The sequence below is a fragment of the Periplaneta americana genome, chromosome 8 (assembly GCF_040183065.1).
Source record: "Periplaneta americana isolate PAMFEO1 chromosome 8, P.americana_PAMFEO1_priV1, whole genome shotgun sequence".
NCBI lineage: Eukaryota > Metazoa > Arthropoda > Insecta > Blattodea > Blattidae > Periplaneta > Periplaneta americana.
In genome coordinates this window covers 113,533,700-113,547,865 of record NC_091124.1, presented here as the reverse complement: position 1 = coordinate 113,547,865, position 14,166 = coordinate 113,533,700, and the positions used below count along the sequence as shown (strand labels likewise).

Here is a 14,166-nt window from a genome sequence, read left to right as displayed (position 1 = left end):
CAGAATGTAAGTTTCCTGTAGGCCTACTAAAAGAACTAATTTATTCGCATCAAGCTCCATTATGAATAATGTGCACTACACAACAATAGTATCTATAGATAGTGAAAGTGTGTAGTCATAGCCACTACTAACGCACAGTACATTGCAGCTATCAGACGTCTCCTCACAACGAATTTCAAGCAGTCATTCAATGTTGTCTCTCCGTGTCTCCTCGCATCTGTTCACAACCGTCGCGTCACATCTGATTCTGTGTGTATCACATATAAGAATTCAATGGGAGACAAATACCATCAAACAAAATGTCGCATCCCGCCGCGTTTGATTCTGTGTGCACCCGGCCTAATAGTTCAATATGCAAAGTTTACAGTGCTTTTGAAGTATTTCCAGAGCTGGTACTGTGCTACTTCATGCCGACAATTGTGTTGGAGAAAATAAAAACTTATTAATGAGATATCTGATGCGGTGAGTAATGTGTGATAAGAATCTGTGTTGTATAATATCTTTCTTGCCAACTGGACACACAAAGTTTCAACCAGATCTATATTTTAGATGTTTCAAAAGGGCAGTCTGAAAGAACTCTTGGCTACCATAAATGATGTTTTAAAAGTAGTACAAAGAAGTTGACCATCAGCTGAATTTATAATTTATAATGAAGACCCTGGATCTGGCCATAGAGTCATCATTGCTTCCATCCATCTCCACCAAAACCGAAGAAAAGAACCCTACAATAACAAAACAACATGGAACTTTAAGAAAGCGAATTGGAAACTATTTACAACAGAACTCGACGAACCACCTCAAGCTCAACACACACTAATGGAAAATACAAACTCAGATAGATTGAACAAATATTTCTGTGAATCTATTCTTAAAATTGCAAAAAAGCACATTCCACGAGGCAAACCAAAAAAATACACCCCATTCTGGACAGAAAACCTGAATTTATTGAAACAAGATAGAGATAAAGCAAGAATCAAAGCAAAAGATAGCAAAACACCAGAAGATACTCAAGATTGGAGGAAGAAGACTGCCATTCTTAAAAAAGCAATCGTAACAGCAAAAAAGAAATTTATTGAAAATATTAATTACAGAACCGATAGAGCTAAAACATATAAATTTCTGAAGAATATTTCCAATACACAGGAAAATACTAGCCAACCTATTATTCATTATAACAAAACACTAACAGATAGTAGAGATATAGCAAACGCAATTAATAAACACTACTCAAACTCTCACAGATTACATCCCAATATAAAAAAAACTGACAAATCTATCAAAAGAGAATTACATGAAAATAATAAAAACAATATTACTAGTACAAAACCTGAAATATTTCATCAAAATTTTACTTCCAAAGAATTAACTCTAGCTATAAAAAATTAAAAAACCAAGAAATCTCCTGGCCCCGACAACATTCATTCCGAATTTTTTAAACATCTGGGGGAAAAAGCCAAGTCTGTACTTTTATCCATTTTCAATTTATCATGGAACACCTCAATTCCTGCAGCTTGAAAAAAGCAATCATTGTACCAATTCACAAAAAAGGGAAACCTGCTCATGATATTAATAGTTATCGACCAATAGCACTATTAAGCATGATAGCAAAAACCATGGAGTCCATGATCTCCAACAAATTAACTTGGTATTTAGAATCCCAAAATCTTTTATCACCAAGACAAGCCGGCTTTCGACAACTACACTCTACCAATGAACAAGTCATACGCCTCGGCCAAGAAATACAAGACTGTTTTAACAAGAAAGAAGATACCTTGGCAATATTTATTGACTTTCAGTTAGCATATGACTCTGTTTGAAGAAATAAATTACTATTAAAACTCCAGAAATTAGGTATCTCCAGCAATATGTTCAGATGGATATCAGAATTCCTTAGTCAAAGATTCATTGCCACTAAATTCAATAATTCACTTTCTAGTTACAGACAAACATATCGAGGTCTACCTCACGGCGCTGTCCTCAGCACAACTTTATTCAATATTTATATAAATGACTTACCCTCCCTATTAGAGGAATCAAACATGAAAACAGCACTATTTGCAGATGATATAGTTTTGTGGACTTCCGGATCTTACAGACATAGAGACAAAATTCAAAATTCTGCTCTTAAAGCTCTAAATCAACTACATGAATGGAATACATCAAATTTGATGACACTCAATTTAAGCAAAAGTAACTACCAAATATTTTCACTCGGTAAAAAAGAAAGGGAATTCAATATCCAATACAATGGCCAACACCTTCCTAGGACTTATGAATCCAAATATCTTGGAGTTATTTTCGATAGTAAGTTAACATGGAGCAACCATTTGAAATATATTTCTGAAAAAGCTCGTAAAAGATTCGCCCTTCTAAAAAGACTAGCAGGAAAGAAATGGGGATGCTCTAGGAATACTTTGAACACTACATACAAAATGTTTATACAGCCAGTGCTGACGTACTGCGGAGAAATTTTAATTACTTCACCTTTCATAAACGAAATAGAATATGTTCAAAACCAAGCTCTCAGACTCATTACTGGTGGAATCAAAACAACTCCAATAGATTCTATGAGATTCCTCACTAATATTAACAGTATCAAAATGACAATAGAAGAAAAAGCACTGATTCAATATGAAAAACTTATCAGATTACAAGGAAACAATTGGCATTCATACAGTCCTCTCTGTAGATTGAAAACTCAAAAAAGTTTCATATCCATTGTTCAAGAATAAAACAGAAAATCAATATCCCGAATTTAAAAGAAAACTTACAAATTAAACCAAACCCTTTAACTCTATTAAATATAGAATATAATCTAAATTTAACAGAAGAAATACTGAAATCAGAAGTAAACACTGAAATACTGAAACAATTGTCTTTAGAGACAATTAATATTAGGTACCCTCCACAAAACTGGCTTCATTTATACACCGACGGATCCTTGATCTCCAGAGAACAAGGTGCCAGTGCAGGTGTTACGTGCTGTCTCTTCTCACTTTATAGATCACTTGGATATGGAACAACAAGTTTTGATGACGAAATCATTGCAATAAGTGAATGTCTCAGGAATCTTCTATGCCACATCAATAAATTTAGGAATGCAGTTATATTGTCAGACTCCAAAGCAGCTATTCTATCAATAGTCTCTAAACACACACCTTCATCTCAAACAGCAGAAATAACTAAAATGCTCTCTCAATTAATATCACTCAATAAAAGAATTGTATTCCAATGGATACCATCCCATTGTGGAATCCTGGGAAACGAGAATGCGGATGCTTTAGCAAAGAAGGGCAGCACTGCTACTTACAGACCTGTTACTAAATCTACGTATTACTCTGTGAAGAAATTTATTAAATCTACATACTTAGACTTCAACAAACAAAATTTGATAACATAATCCCAAGGGAAAAAATGGAACTTTCTGCATCAAAATCCACAGTTAATTCCCGATTTACCACAAAAATCGTCTGTAGCTGCATTTAGATTGGCAACAGGCCATGATTGTTTGGCTGAACACCTGCATAGAATTGGAATATATCAGTCCCCTAACTGCCCATTGTGCAACTCAAACCAAGAAATGGATTCGGAACACCTCGAAATCTGTGCTTCATTGGCTGGTCACGATAATATCTTTGAAAAATATTGGAGTGCAAGAGGTCAAATGACTTTATTGTCAAATGCCTGGCATTAGAAAACAACAACAACATAATTCCAATTGCCATAGGAAGAGAGTCAGGAAAGCTATCTATTCCGACCTTTGACTAGCAATTAAAATTTGAGACAATAAAAATTAAGAACATTTCAAATATAACTCAAATTCATCATTTAGAAATAAGGAAGGAAGTTCCTGGCCAAGTGCTTACTAGAAGTTCTCTGCATTCATAAATTGTGCAGTTCAATATTCTTCATGCTAATGTGTATGCAAGCTTTACAGACATGCCGGAAATCATAAGACCAAGCGGTCTTACTCATGAGTGACAGACTTATTTGTATAACAAGATATGTTGCTTTGTGCCAGAGGACAAGAAGGTTATATTGTGACCAAGACTTCCATTTCTAAATTCAGAAGAAGGTGACATCCTTTTACATCCAATGAACTTCTACTAACAAAACATGGAAGCTTCCTATTCCGAGAAAACCAACTCTAGAAAAAGAAATCGTCCTACACGTGGTTATTGAAGAAGATTGGCCACAGTGATCAGACAGTGAAGGGTGTAGTCATTTGTCCAAAATGCAGAGATGAACAGCAGTAATCAAATTCATGTGTGATTCGAACAGATCAGTGTAATGTGGTGTTAAATGTGTGAATTTATATAAAATAAACGGAGACAAATTGAGACAAAGTCTGAACGTTCTTGTTGATAAACAGATGACAGAAAGAAACACTACACTACATTTTCACTTATTTGGGAAATCAAGGTCTAAATAAAACATGTCAATGAAACAGAAAATAGCATAATCAGCATAAGTGATGTACTGTAACAAGAGTTATGAATACAAATTTAGTCTTTCAGGTAAGGCTCCCTGTAAAGCAGATTTGAATAATTTCAAGGGAAAAATTGTTCCGGGGCCGGGTATCGATCCCGGGACCTCTGGTTGAACGTACCAGCGCTCTTTCCAACTGAGCTACCCAGGAGGTCCCAGGATCAATACCCAGCCCCGGAACAATTTTTCCCTTGAAATTATTCAAATCTGCTTTACAGGGAGCCTTACCTGAAAGACTAGATTTGCATAATATATACGTCACTGTGTAAGTTAACAGAAAACCACAATTCCAAGTCACACAGAGATTGTGTGCACTCGATGTGGGTCTCTGGCATTTCGTCAGCCCATGCGAGTTGTGTGGATATAAAGGGAAAAGTTGGGACAGTGTTGGGTGGAGTTCCCGGGTAGCTCAGTTGGAAAGAGCGCTGGTACATTCAACCAGAGGTCCCGGGATAGATACCCGGCCCCGAAACAATTTTTCCCTTGAAATTATTCAAGAGTTATGAATGTTTATATATAATACATTTAGAAACCTCTATACTGAAAAATAAGCTTTTCTTTAATTAGAATATGGCTTCAGTTTTACAGGTCTTATCTTTCTCAAATCCATTAATTCTTTCCATGCACATGTTAAACTAATATCGTAGAGTTAAAAAATAACAATAACTTAATACCCAACAACTGGTCTCTTTTCATATACACGCACACATATAATGACAGTGGTCTCAAACATAATCATGTATATCTAGAAATCATAAAAATGGCCAAATAGACTGAGCAAGTTTTGGAATCACACTCTTCAATTATAATTGTAATATAGTGTATGTGTTTTTCTCATCATCAATAATGTAAATTCCAGAGTTTTAAACATTCGGAATTTGAAGCTCTGAAGTTCGTTAATTACAGTACATTAAAAAACACGAGTAAAAAAATTGTAGCAAGTACCTGTATCACTTGAGATGGAAGATGAAACTTTGTACACAAACTGTCATAAGTGTGAGGATCATGTGAAAAATAAAATAATATTCGTGGAAGGTACTAGACAGTGATTTGTCCAAACTAAAAACTAACTTAACAGTATTGATATTCTTGTTTAGATGTACATTTATTATTTTCTACCAATGATATAGTTCATTTCAGTAGCCAACAGACGACATGCTTTATGTCCCACCACTGTAACACTTACTACATAGAAGGGGTTACTTCTCGCCGCATCCCGAATCCTTCCCTCCCTTATTGAGCTAACATTTAAGTGGCACTCCTGCCCATAGCTGGTTTATGGTGTTTCTACATTTTTAAGCAGCCTCGAAATGATCTTAAATGTAATAAGAACATCAATGAACTGCTTAGAAAGCTTTTCCATATAGCATGCCAGTAAAGAAAAGAAATTAATCAAAAGTGAGAATTTAAAGAGAAATAATACTTACATATAGCACATAATGAGTGATAAAGTTCATATGTAAATGCTGTGAGAGGAACATCATCCGAGATAGGAACAATTGCTACAGTAGAGAAATTTACTTGTGATGGTGGTGCATCCATGGTGCGCTTCAGGTTAGGTTGCTGCCAAGATCCTATAAGAAAAACAATGCCTCCAACAATAAATATTTTGCACTAACTCATAAAACCTATTTTGTCATTAAGGGTATAGTTAAAGTAGAATTATCAAAAAATTTTACTTTATTTATTTTATATAAGAACACTCTTGGAAAAGCTACGAAAATTATGGTAATAGTATTTTATTTAACAATGCTTTTAAGTGCAGTGGTTATTCATTTCAAAATTCAACGTGAGTAAGAAATAGCTGACAAATTTTGCCTGAAGCACTCCCAGTGTTACAGACTTTATGAGATGACCTGGGATCTATAGCTTTATTTCCCTCCCATAGAAGATTATGCTAAGAATTTTATTCTCAAAGCAATTTTATCCTAGTCAAATGTTCTGAAGCTCATAACGATGTAATCCTCAGTGACCATGGGGTTGTCACACTAGCCACAGGTTGGATCCGAAGTTCGCAGGTACAGTATTTGGATTTAGGTAGATGGATTTTAAAGGGTCATAAAATAGATGGTTGTTGAGTCCCACCCATACTGCTGGATTATCCAGGTATAAGCAGTATCAGGCATTGATACCTCAGGAAACACATGTTGCCTCCTGGGGATATTCAGGAACTAAAACCCAGCACCATTGTGAATCTGGTGACCCACTGCGGTCTCCTGGGATGATTCCTAATCTATGAGCCATTTGTGTCCAAGTGTCTACATCCTTAGATAAGAAGAAGAAGAAGAAGAAGAAGAAGAAGAAATGGATCATAGTTATTCTTATCATGGCTCCATGAAGAAAGTGAGGCTATTGACCCCGTGTCGTAGAATGATAGCACACAAAAGAATTCTGTTCCTGATAAGAGGGCTCAAAGTAAAATTTGCTAGTCATTTCCTGCCCAAGTTTAATTTTGATACTGCATAATCTCTGCAATTGAAAGCATAAATAAACCACCACCGCAGTAGCCATCACCACCACAATAATAATCATCATAAAATAATAGCATAGTAGTATTAATAATAATAATAATAATAATAATAATAATAATAATAATAATAATGATGATGATGATGATGATGATGATGAAGAAGAAGAAGATTATAATTTCCAAATTCACCAAGATCCTAGGAGTAATCAATCAGGTTTTTAAGTCCAAGTCCTTCTCAAGTCCAGCGATATACTAGACTCAGGATATACACAAAACTCTTGCTTGACCAGTTTACACATATGGAAGCGAAGCCTGGATCATCAAAAAGGCTGACTAAAGGAGACTCAGCTGAAATGCGATTTATGAGAACTTCTAGTTACTCCCTCCTTGACCATAAAAGAAATGAGGACATTCTTAAAAAATTAAAAGTAGATTCAATTTAAAGAAATAGAAGAAATGCTGGGTAAATTTCGGTGCTGGACCCCAGATTCATTTCACCGGCATTATCACCTTCATTTCATTCAGACACTAAATAACCTGAGATGTTGATACAGCATCGTAAAATAACCCAATAAATAAAATATCCTAGAAAGTAACAACAGTAGAAATATAAATCTTACAAGCTTCCTCGTTAATATAGTGTTGGCACCTGTTAGTGCAGGGGCATAAAAATCTAAATGGTCAACATAACATTTCTCCAGTGCAACATAGTGATGATATTAAGGGCATATGTAGACATAAACCGTTAATACCAACAAAATGTTAATACGACTTCAGGCAAACTCATCATTTTATTCATTATGGCCTGTATTCCACCCAAAGAGAAGTTCATAATAAGAGATGAAAACTGGCGTTTTTTTTAATAGTTTATCAGAAGTTAAAAATTGTAAAAAAAAAAAAAAAAAAAAAAAAAAAAAGTGATTTAAGCCCCTATAGCCACACACCAAAGAATTTATGAAAATAAAAAGATAAATAAAAATTTTACTTTGTATGCCAAATTTTAAACCTCCTGCAGCTCGATAAAAAATGTAATTAGAGATCTTATTTTTCACTGCATATAGTAGAGACTACAAGGCAACTTTCGTAAATCCTTACATTTTGAATTTTGGAGTAAAATTTTTTTCAATATTCCCTAGTGCCTCATGTTCCTTTTCAGAAGTGGGTAAGTAACTATGAATCAGAGCCTAATAATAAAATTCACAAGCAAGCTCGTCATGTTATTACAATGTTATTAAGTCTGCATATGTAGAGAAAGAACAAGGCTTGAAAATTTACATTGTGAAAGCAACAGAACGAGCTGTAGCATTGATTAGTTACAATAAATCAACTATTTGTACATTACGAAAGGAGGGTCATCATGAAGAAAGTGGTGGAAGCAAGATAACACCTTCTCGAAAGGCAGCAACAAGATTGAGACAGACGACATGGGCAAAAGTATTATACAAAGGAAATTCCAAAAATATTACGAAATTCATGAATAAATTGCAACTTTGCGTAAACTGCACTTGTTCATTACAACACTTCGTGTTTCTGGAAGCAGAGAAACACTTTGAAAAATTGTGAAATCTACGGTATTTACATTTAAAAAATGCAAAAATAAAGAAAGTTTCCTACAGGAAAGCCCACAGGGTGTTGTAAAAGTAAAAAAATTATGGTTTGTTTAATGACGCCCGCAACTGCCAAAGTTATATCAGTGTCGTCGGTGTGCTGGAATTTTGTCTCGCTAGGCTTCTTTCACATGCCAATAAATCTACTCACATAAGCCTGTCGCATTAAAGCACACTTAAATGCCTTCGACCTGGGCCAGGATCGAACCCGCAACCTCGAGCACAGAAAGTCAGCACTATACCGACTGCTTTACCCAGGCCGACCTGTGTGCTGTAACTTATCCACACCTATTCATTATACAGTATCTAATGTTGGCAAAATAATACAATTCTCGGAGTGTACACAAATAGCAGTCCTGGACAGAGTCTAATATTGGTTCATGTAGAAAGTGAAATGGGATTTATTCTGGGTGCGTGTTTAATTTACGACTCAAAATCGAAGAAATCTGACTACCAAAGTGAAATGGACGCCGATAATTTCAACAAATGGATAACAACGCAGCTGACACCTGGATTACCGAAAGATAGTCATTACTTCTTAAAGTTTAAAATCAAACATTCAATCAAGGCTTAAGGTAAATAATAGAGGGTACCATGAAGATATGACGAAAGTAGAGCTTCTCGACCTGGTGAAACAATTTCGACCAAAACCAGTCTATACTATCGACAATATTGTGAAAGACAAGGGCTTTACACCACTCTACCCTTTCTGCTCGAATGAGTCCATTTGGAATCACTAACATTTCTGTAATCTCTGGCTCCTATACAATTTGCCTGATGATTCCATTGGTATCCTCAGAAGTAGTTTCGTTCTTTATTGATAGAATGCAGCACCCGCCAGTTCCTTGGCCAGCTGTTATTAGGAAGAGGATTGCTTTATGAAAGAAAAATTTTTTTCACCCACAATAAAAAATTGTCAGAAAGGGTTAACTTACTTCTTTACTACTCAGATCTAAATTCCATTGAACTGATTTGGAATACAATAAAAAAAAAGTGGTAAAGAAAAATGTCCACCACATATAATTGTCAACCTTGAGGTAAGTGAATGAGTAACAAAGGAAAACTGGAGAAAATCTGTTGAGAAGTTGAATTTTTCAGACCTCTATGCTCTGCACTAATCTTAGCAAATATACTGTGGAATTCACTTAGCAATCGCACATTCTAGAATTTCCTAGATAAATACTGCAATTGTGCCATCCCAGATGAATCAATCCTGAGGACTGATACTGTACAAGAATTAAATAAATCCAAAATAATTTGAAAGGCTATTATGTTACTAGTCAGCAATGTAAGTAATAGAGGGGGGGGGGGGGAAGGAACTGGGCAACCTACCCCATTACCTGACTTACTTGTCTCATGAGTGAAGCCTCATTGGTGTCACTTATGAGGTTCCAACAAGTCTTCGGACTGCTGACTAAAAAAAAAAAACACGCACATGCACACACCCACGCCCACATCAACGTGCACGCACGCACGCACGCACACACACACACACTCATATGTGATGTGACAGATGAAACTTCAGATGCATGTGACTGCCAAGTGACGAATTTTCTCGTTAACAAACTAAGTGAAGACGAGCTTTAAACCTTCTTCATTGCCTGTAGGGTGTGATAGAAAATTAACAATTCCACCACTGCTCACTTTGTGAATGATACTTTAAGTATACTGTGGCCAGAAAGAGGTAAAGAACATAAATTTCAGGTTCAACCTTCAGATTCTGCATCCTATATGTTGCGAGCTGATTAAGGTCTAAAAACATTTTATCCCATTTAATTTACGTTACTTGTATTATGCTTGGGCTTAAAAGTATAGGAGAAGTCATATGGGAAAAGTTTCCTGAAGTAAATACTTTGATTTCTAGTACCAAGAAGGAGTCTGTAAAAGTCTCTGTCCAAGTTAATGCTTACAGGGAAGAGCTCCTGGAACTTCCTTATCCTCAGAACCAATTCTTACCCACTAGGGAATGTGGATTAACAATGTTCCCATTTATTCTGATAATTTCAGTGCAGTTAACGAAGTTGTTTGTAGTCTAAATCCAAGTGATGCTTAATCAATTCAACATTCATGGAATCACCTCAGGTAATACAGAAACTAGAAAAGAGTGGTTTGTTTCTTCATGTCCACATCAATCCTTGGGAAAGCGCAAAGTGAACTTGAATGTGCTCCTCTAAGAAATGTAGGAATATTGAGTGGAAAATTGTGCAATATCCTGATTATTTAATTTTAAGTTCTGTGAATAAATACAGTAAAACTTCATTTATATGTTTTTCTGGTGGTCTGAAGAAAAAAAACTTATGTGAGAAAAACATAAAACTGAAATAACATTTAATAATATCTGAAAAAGCATTTGGAGATTATATGTGAAGAACAAGTTAAGTATATTTAGCAATATTTTCACAAGAGAAATTTATAACTTCACATTTAAGCTATCTTCGAGTCTATAACACAGTATTAAAATTTGTAACATATATTCTAATAGCTCCAATAAGCCGAGCATTAGCAATCAACCAACCATTCTTGAAAAATGTAAGATTATTTATAGAAAATCTTTGCTGCTTAGAGTCAAAGCTGGCTGATGTATTACATTTCAAACTCCAATCCAGAAAATTTTACAACACTAATATACCTTGAATAATTTCGAGGGAAAAATTGTTCCGGGGGCCGGGTATCGAACCCGGGACCTTTGGTTTAACGTACCAACGCTCTACCAACTGAGCTACCCAGGAACTCTACCCGACACCGATCCAATTCTTCCCTCTATATCCACATACCTCAAAGTGGGCTGACAACCGTCAAGCAACCAACTTCGAGTGCACACTAACTCCGTGTGACTTACATTGTGATTTTCTGTTAACGAACAGTGACAGAACAATTTTTCCCTCGAAATTATTCAAATCAACTTTACAGGGAGTTATACCTGAAATCTTGATTTGCATAATACACGTCGCTGTTCGTTAACAGAAAACCACAATGTAAGTCACACGGAGTTAGTGTGCACTCGAAGTTGGTTGCTTGACGGTTGTCAGCCCACTTTGAGGTATGTGGATATAGAGGGAAGAATTGGATCGGTGTCGGGTAAAGTTCCCGGGTAGCGCGTTGGTAGAGCATTGGTACGTTAAACCAAAGGTCCCGGGTTCGATACCCGGCCCTGGAACAATTTTTCCCTCGAAATTATTCAAATCAACTTTACAGGGAGTTATACCTGAAATCTTGATTTGCACTAATATACCTTGTCCTTTCATTGTGATCTTCATTTAATAACATGTAATTATTTTACAAAACGTTACTTATTTTGGACTGCTTCCTCCTAAGGAATAAACAATGCTCTCAATTTGTGATAATTGTTCCATAATTTGTTCAGTTACATCATGGTGTGTTACAAAATGTTTCACGGTTTCTATAGCAGTAATGGTGTCATTAAAGGACACAAGGTTGATGGAGGAAAGCATGGTGGGCTTATGTGAGGGTGGTAATGAACCTGCAGGTTCCTTAAAAGCCATTTGTAAGTAAGTATAAGTGTGAAAAATGTAGAAACGAAAAACATATAACCGAAATAAATTAACATGCAAAGTATCGGAATTTTATTGGGACTTCAGAAAAAAAAAAAGTATAAGTGTGAAACATATCAACGGTTTACAAGCAAAACACAGTAAGTAAAAAATATCATCTCTGAGAAAAAGGAGTTTTGAAATTGAATCCTCAAAATATTATTTTTAGTAAGTTGTTTTCCTTTATGTCTATTTAACTTTCTAATTCGAAGTTTATGCATATACAGTATGAAAGCATACAACCTACACAAAAAAAAAAAAAAAAAAAAAACAGGGAAAAACCATCTACAATATCTTATCTCATTAAAAAGGCAAAGATTAACTTCAATATTGAATTAACAGAAATCTACTCTGCGCACTTTTTTTTCCAAAATATACAAATAAAAAATACAGATGCAAAGTTTATTCGAAATGAAATTGGCAACATTGCCCAATTTTCTTCCCATGCAATTCGTACGGTAGTAGTGCATGTCATAATCTTTCCGCGCAGGTATTTCATTGTTAACAATCAAGTTCAAATGTGATAAGTACACTAGTTTATCCGTTTGTGCATCTTATATTTTTCACCCTCCCTCTTGTTGAAAAGAGCTTCTAAAAGTGTAGAATCTTCAATCAAATGGACGGAACAGAGGATGATTATGATAGTGAAGACTAATGCCCTGGTAACAACGATGGTGATGATGAAAACAGCGCAGAATGAATAAATTAATAGTAATGAGAGGTATTTATTTTATAACAAACCATGTATCATACAAAATAGAGGTAGTAATTTATTGACGTGTACTATTAATATTACAGAATATTGTGTAAACAGCAGTTTAGGCAAGAAAACTGACATGCATGCAGTGAGTGCTGATAGCGTGGGTTTTAAATACGTCTTGTTTCAGAATAAAATTTATTGTTAACTGAATTGTATTTGTGTTTAATTGTTTTTAACTTGTCGTGAATACATTTGTTTAAAATTTTATTTCTGAATTTTTTCCCCCTTTCAAAAGTGGGGTCCATGGCTCATTCGAAGGTGCAGGTGTTCAAGAAAATACGGTAACTGTGAAGCAGGTGCAGGAATTTTGACTCAAACTCAACTCTTTCTGATGAAGAACAGGAAGCCATTAATTCTGCCTTGAAACTCCTATTCAACATTTTAATTCTTTTCACAAAGCTGTTATTCTGTATGATTCTAAGTCTTCTATACAGATTCTAAGTCGTCTATACAAGTGATAGTTGCTGGCAAAACAAGCAGAAGAGTTTCTGAAATATATTACTCCACCAAACATCTACATATCCTTCAATAGATTCCCTCACATTGCAATATACAAGGCAATGAAAAGGCAGATATCTTAGCCAGAAAAGATACAACAGTTTTGCAAATTAACCACAACAAATTATTATTACATTCAACAAAATTAATTATACAGAAAGCAATAAATTTGCCGAAATACACAAAACAAACATCTAGTGAAAGTGAAACCAAACAGTGGAAATGTATACTGAAGGATAAGAGACTGATTCCTGATTGTTCATGAACAAATGCTTTCGAACTCCTCAGGCTGTACACAGGGCATGATTGCTTAGCTGCTCATCTACATCGACTTAGCATATATTTCTCCAAATGGCACATATTTTGAAGAAATACGTATATGCAATGAATCAAATTCTGTAATGGACGAATGTCACCTCCTACAGTGCACTGCATTTCACAATGAAGACATAACTTCACGGTACTGGGATGCAAGATGGCAAATGGAAATTCTCCAAGAAGCTGACCATTAGCAACAAGCCAACCAAAAAATAACTGCAAGGTGACAGTGTAGAACTTCCAGAGGAAATTCCTCCATAGCTTGATAGTGCTTACAAATGCTGTCCAATCACATCTGTATATGATGAAAGGTCTCTATCAGCATACAAACTCATATTAATCAATGAACGTCATAAATTTAGTTCTGAATATCTGAAAAAAAAAATCATCATTTTATACTCCAATCAAATTACAGCAACCATGAAGACATATGAATGTAAATAGGTCTAGAAAACATATAAATTTAGTACATAT

At 35.2% G+C, this 14,166-nt stretch overlaps 1 protein-coding gene across 10 annotated transcripts in view; it reads right to left on the bottom strand.

Annotated features, from left to right (window-relative positions):
* The window catches only part of sws (patatin like phospholipase domain containing sws), a 414,790-nt gene that overhangs the window by 217,097 nt on the left and 183,527 nt on the right, over nucleotides 1-14,166 (bottom strand). For all 10 annotated transcript variants that reach the window (XM_069833425.1, XM_069833423.1, XM_069833427.1 and 7 more), the window contains one exon: nucleotides 5,916-6,062. In XM_069833425.1, the coding sequence (XP_069689526.1) occupies nucleotides 5,916-6,062 (147 nt within the window). The remainder of the gene's footprint in view (nucleotides 1-5,915; nucleotides 6,063-14,166) is intronic.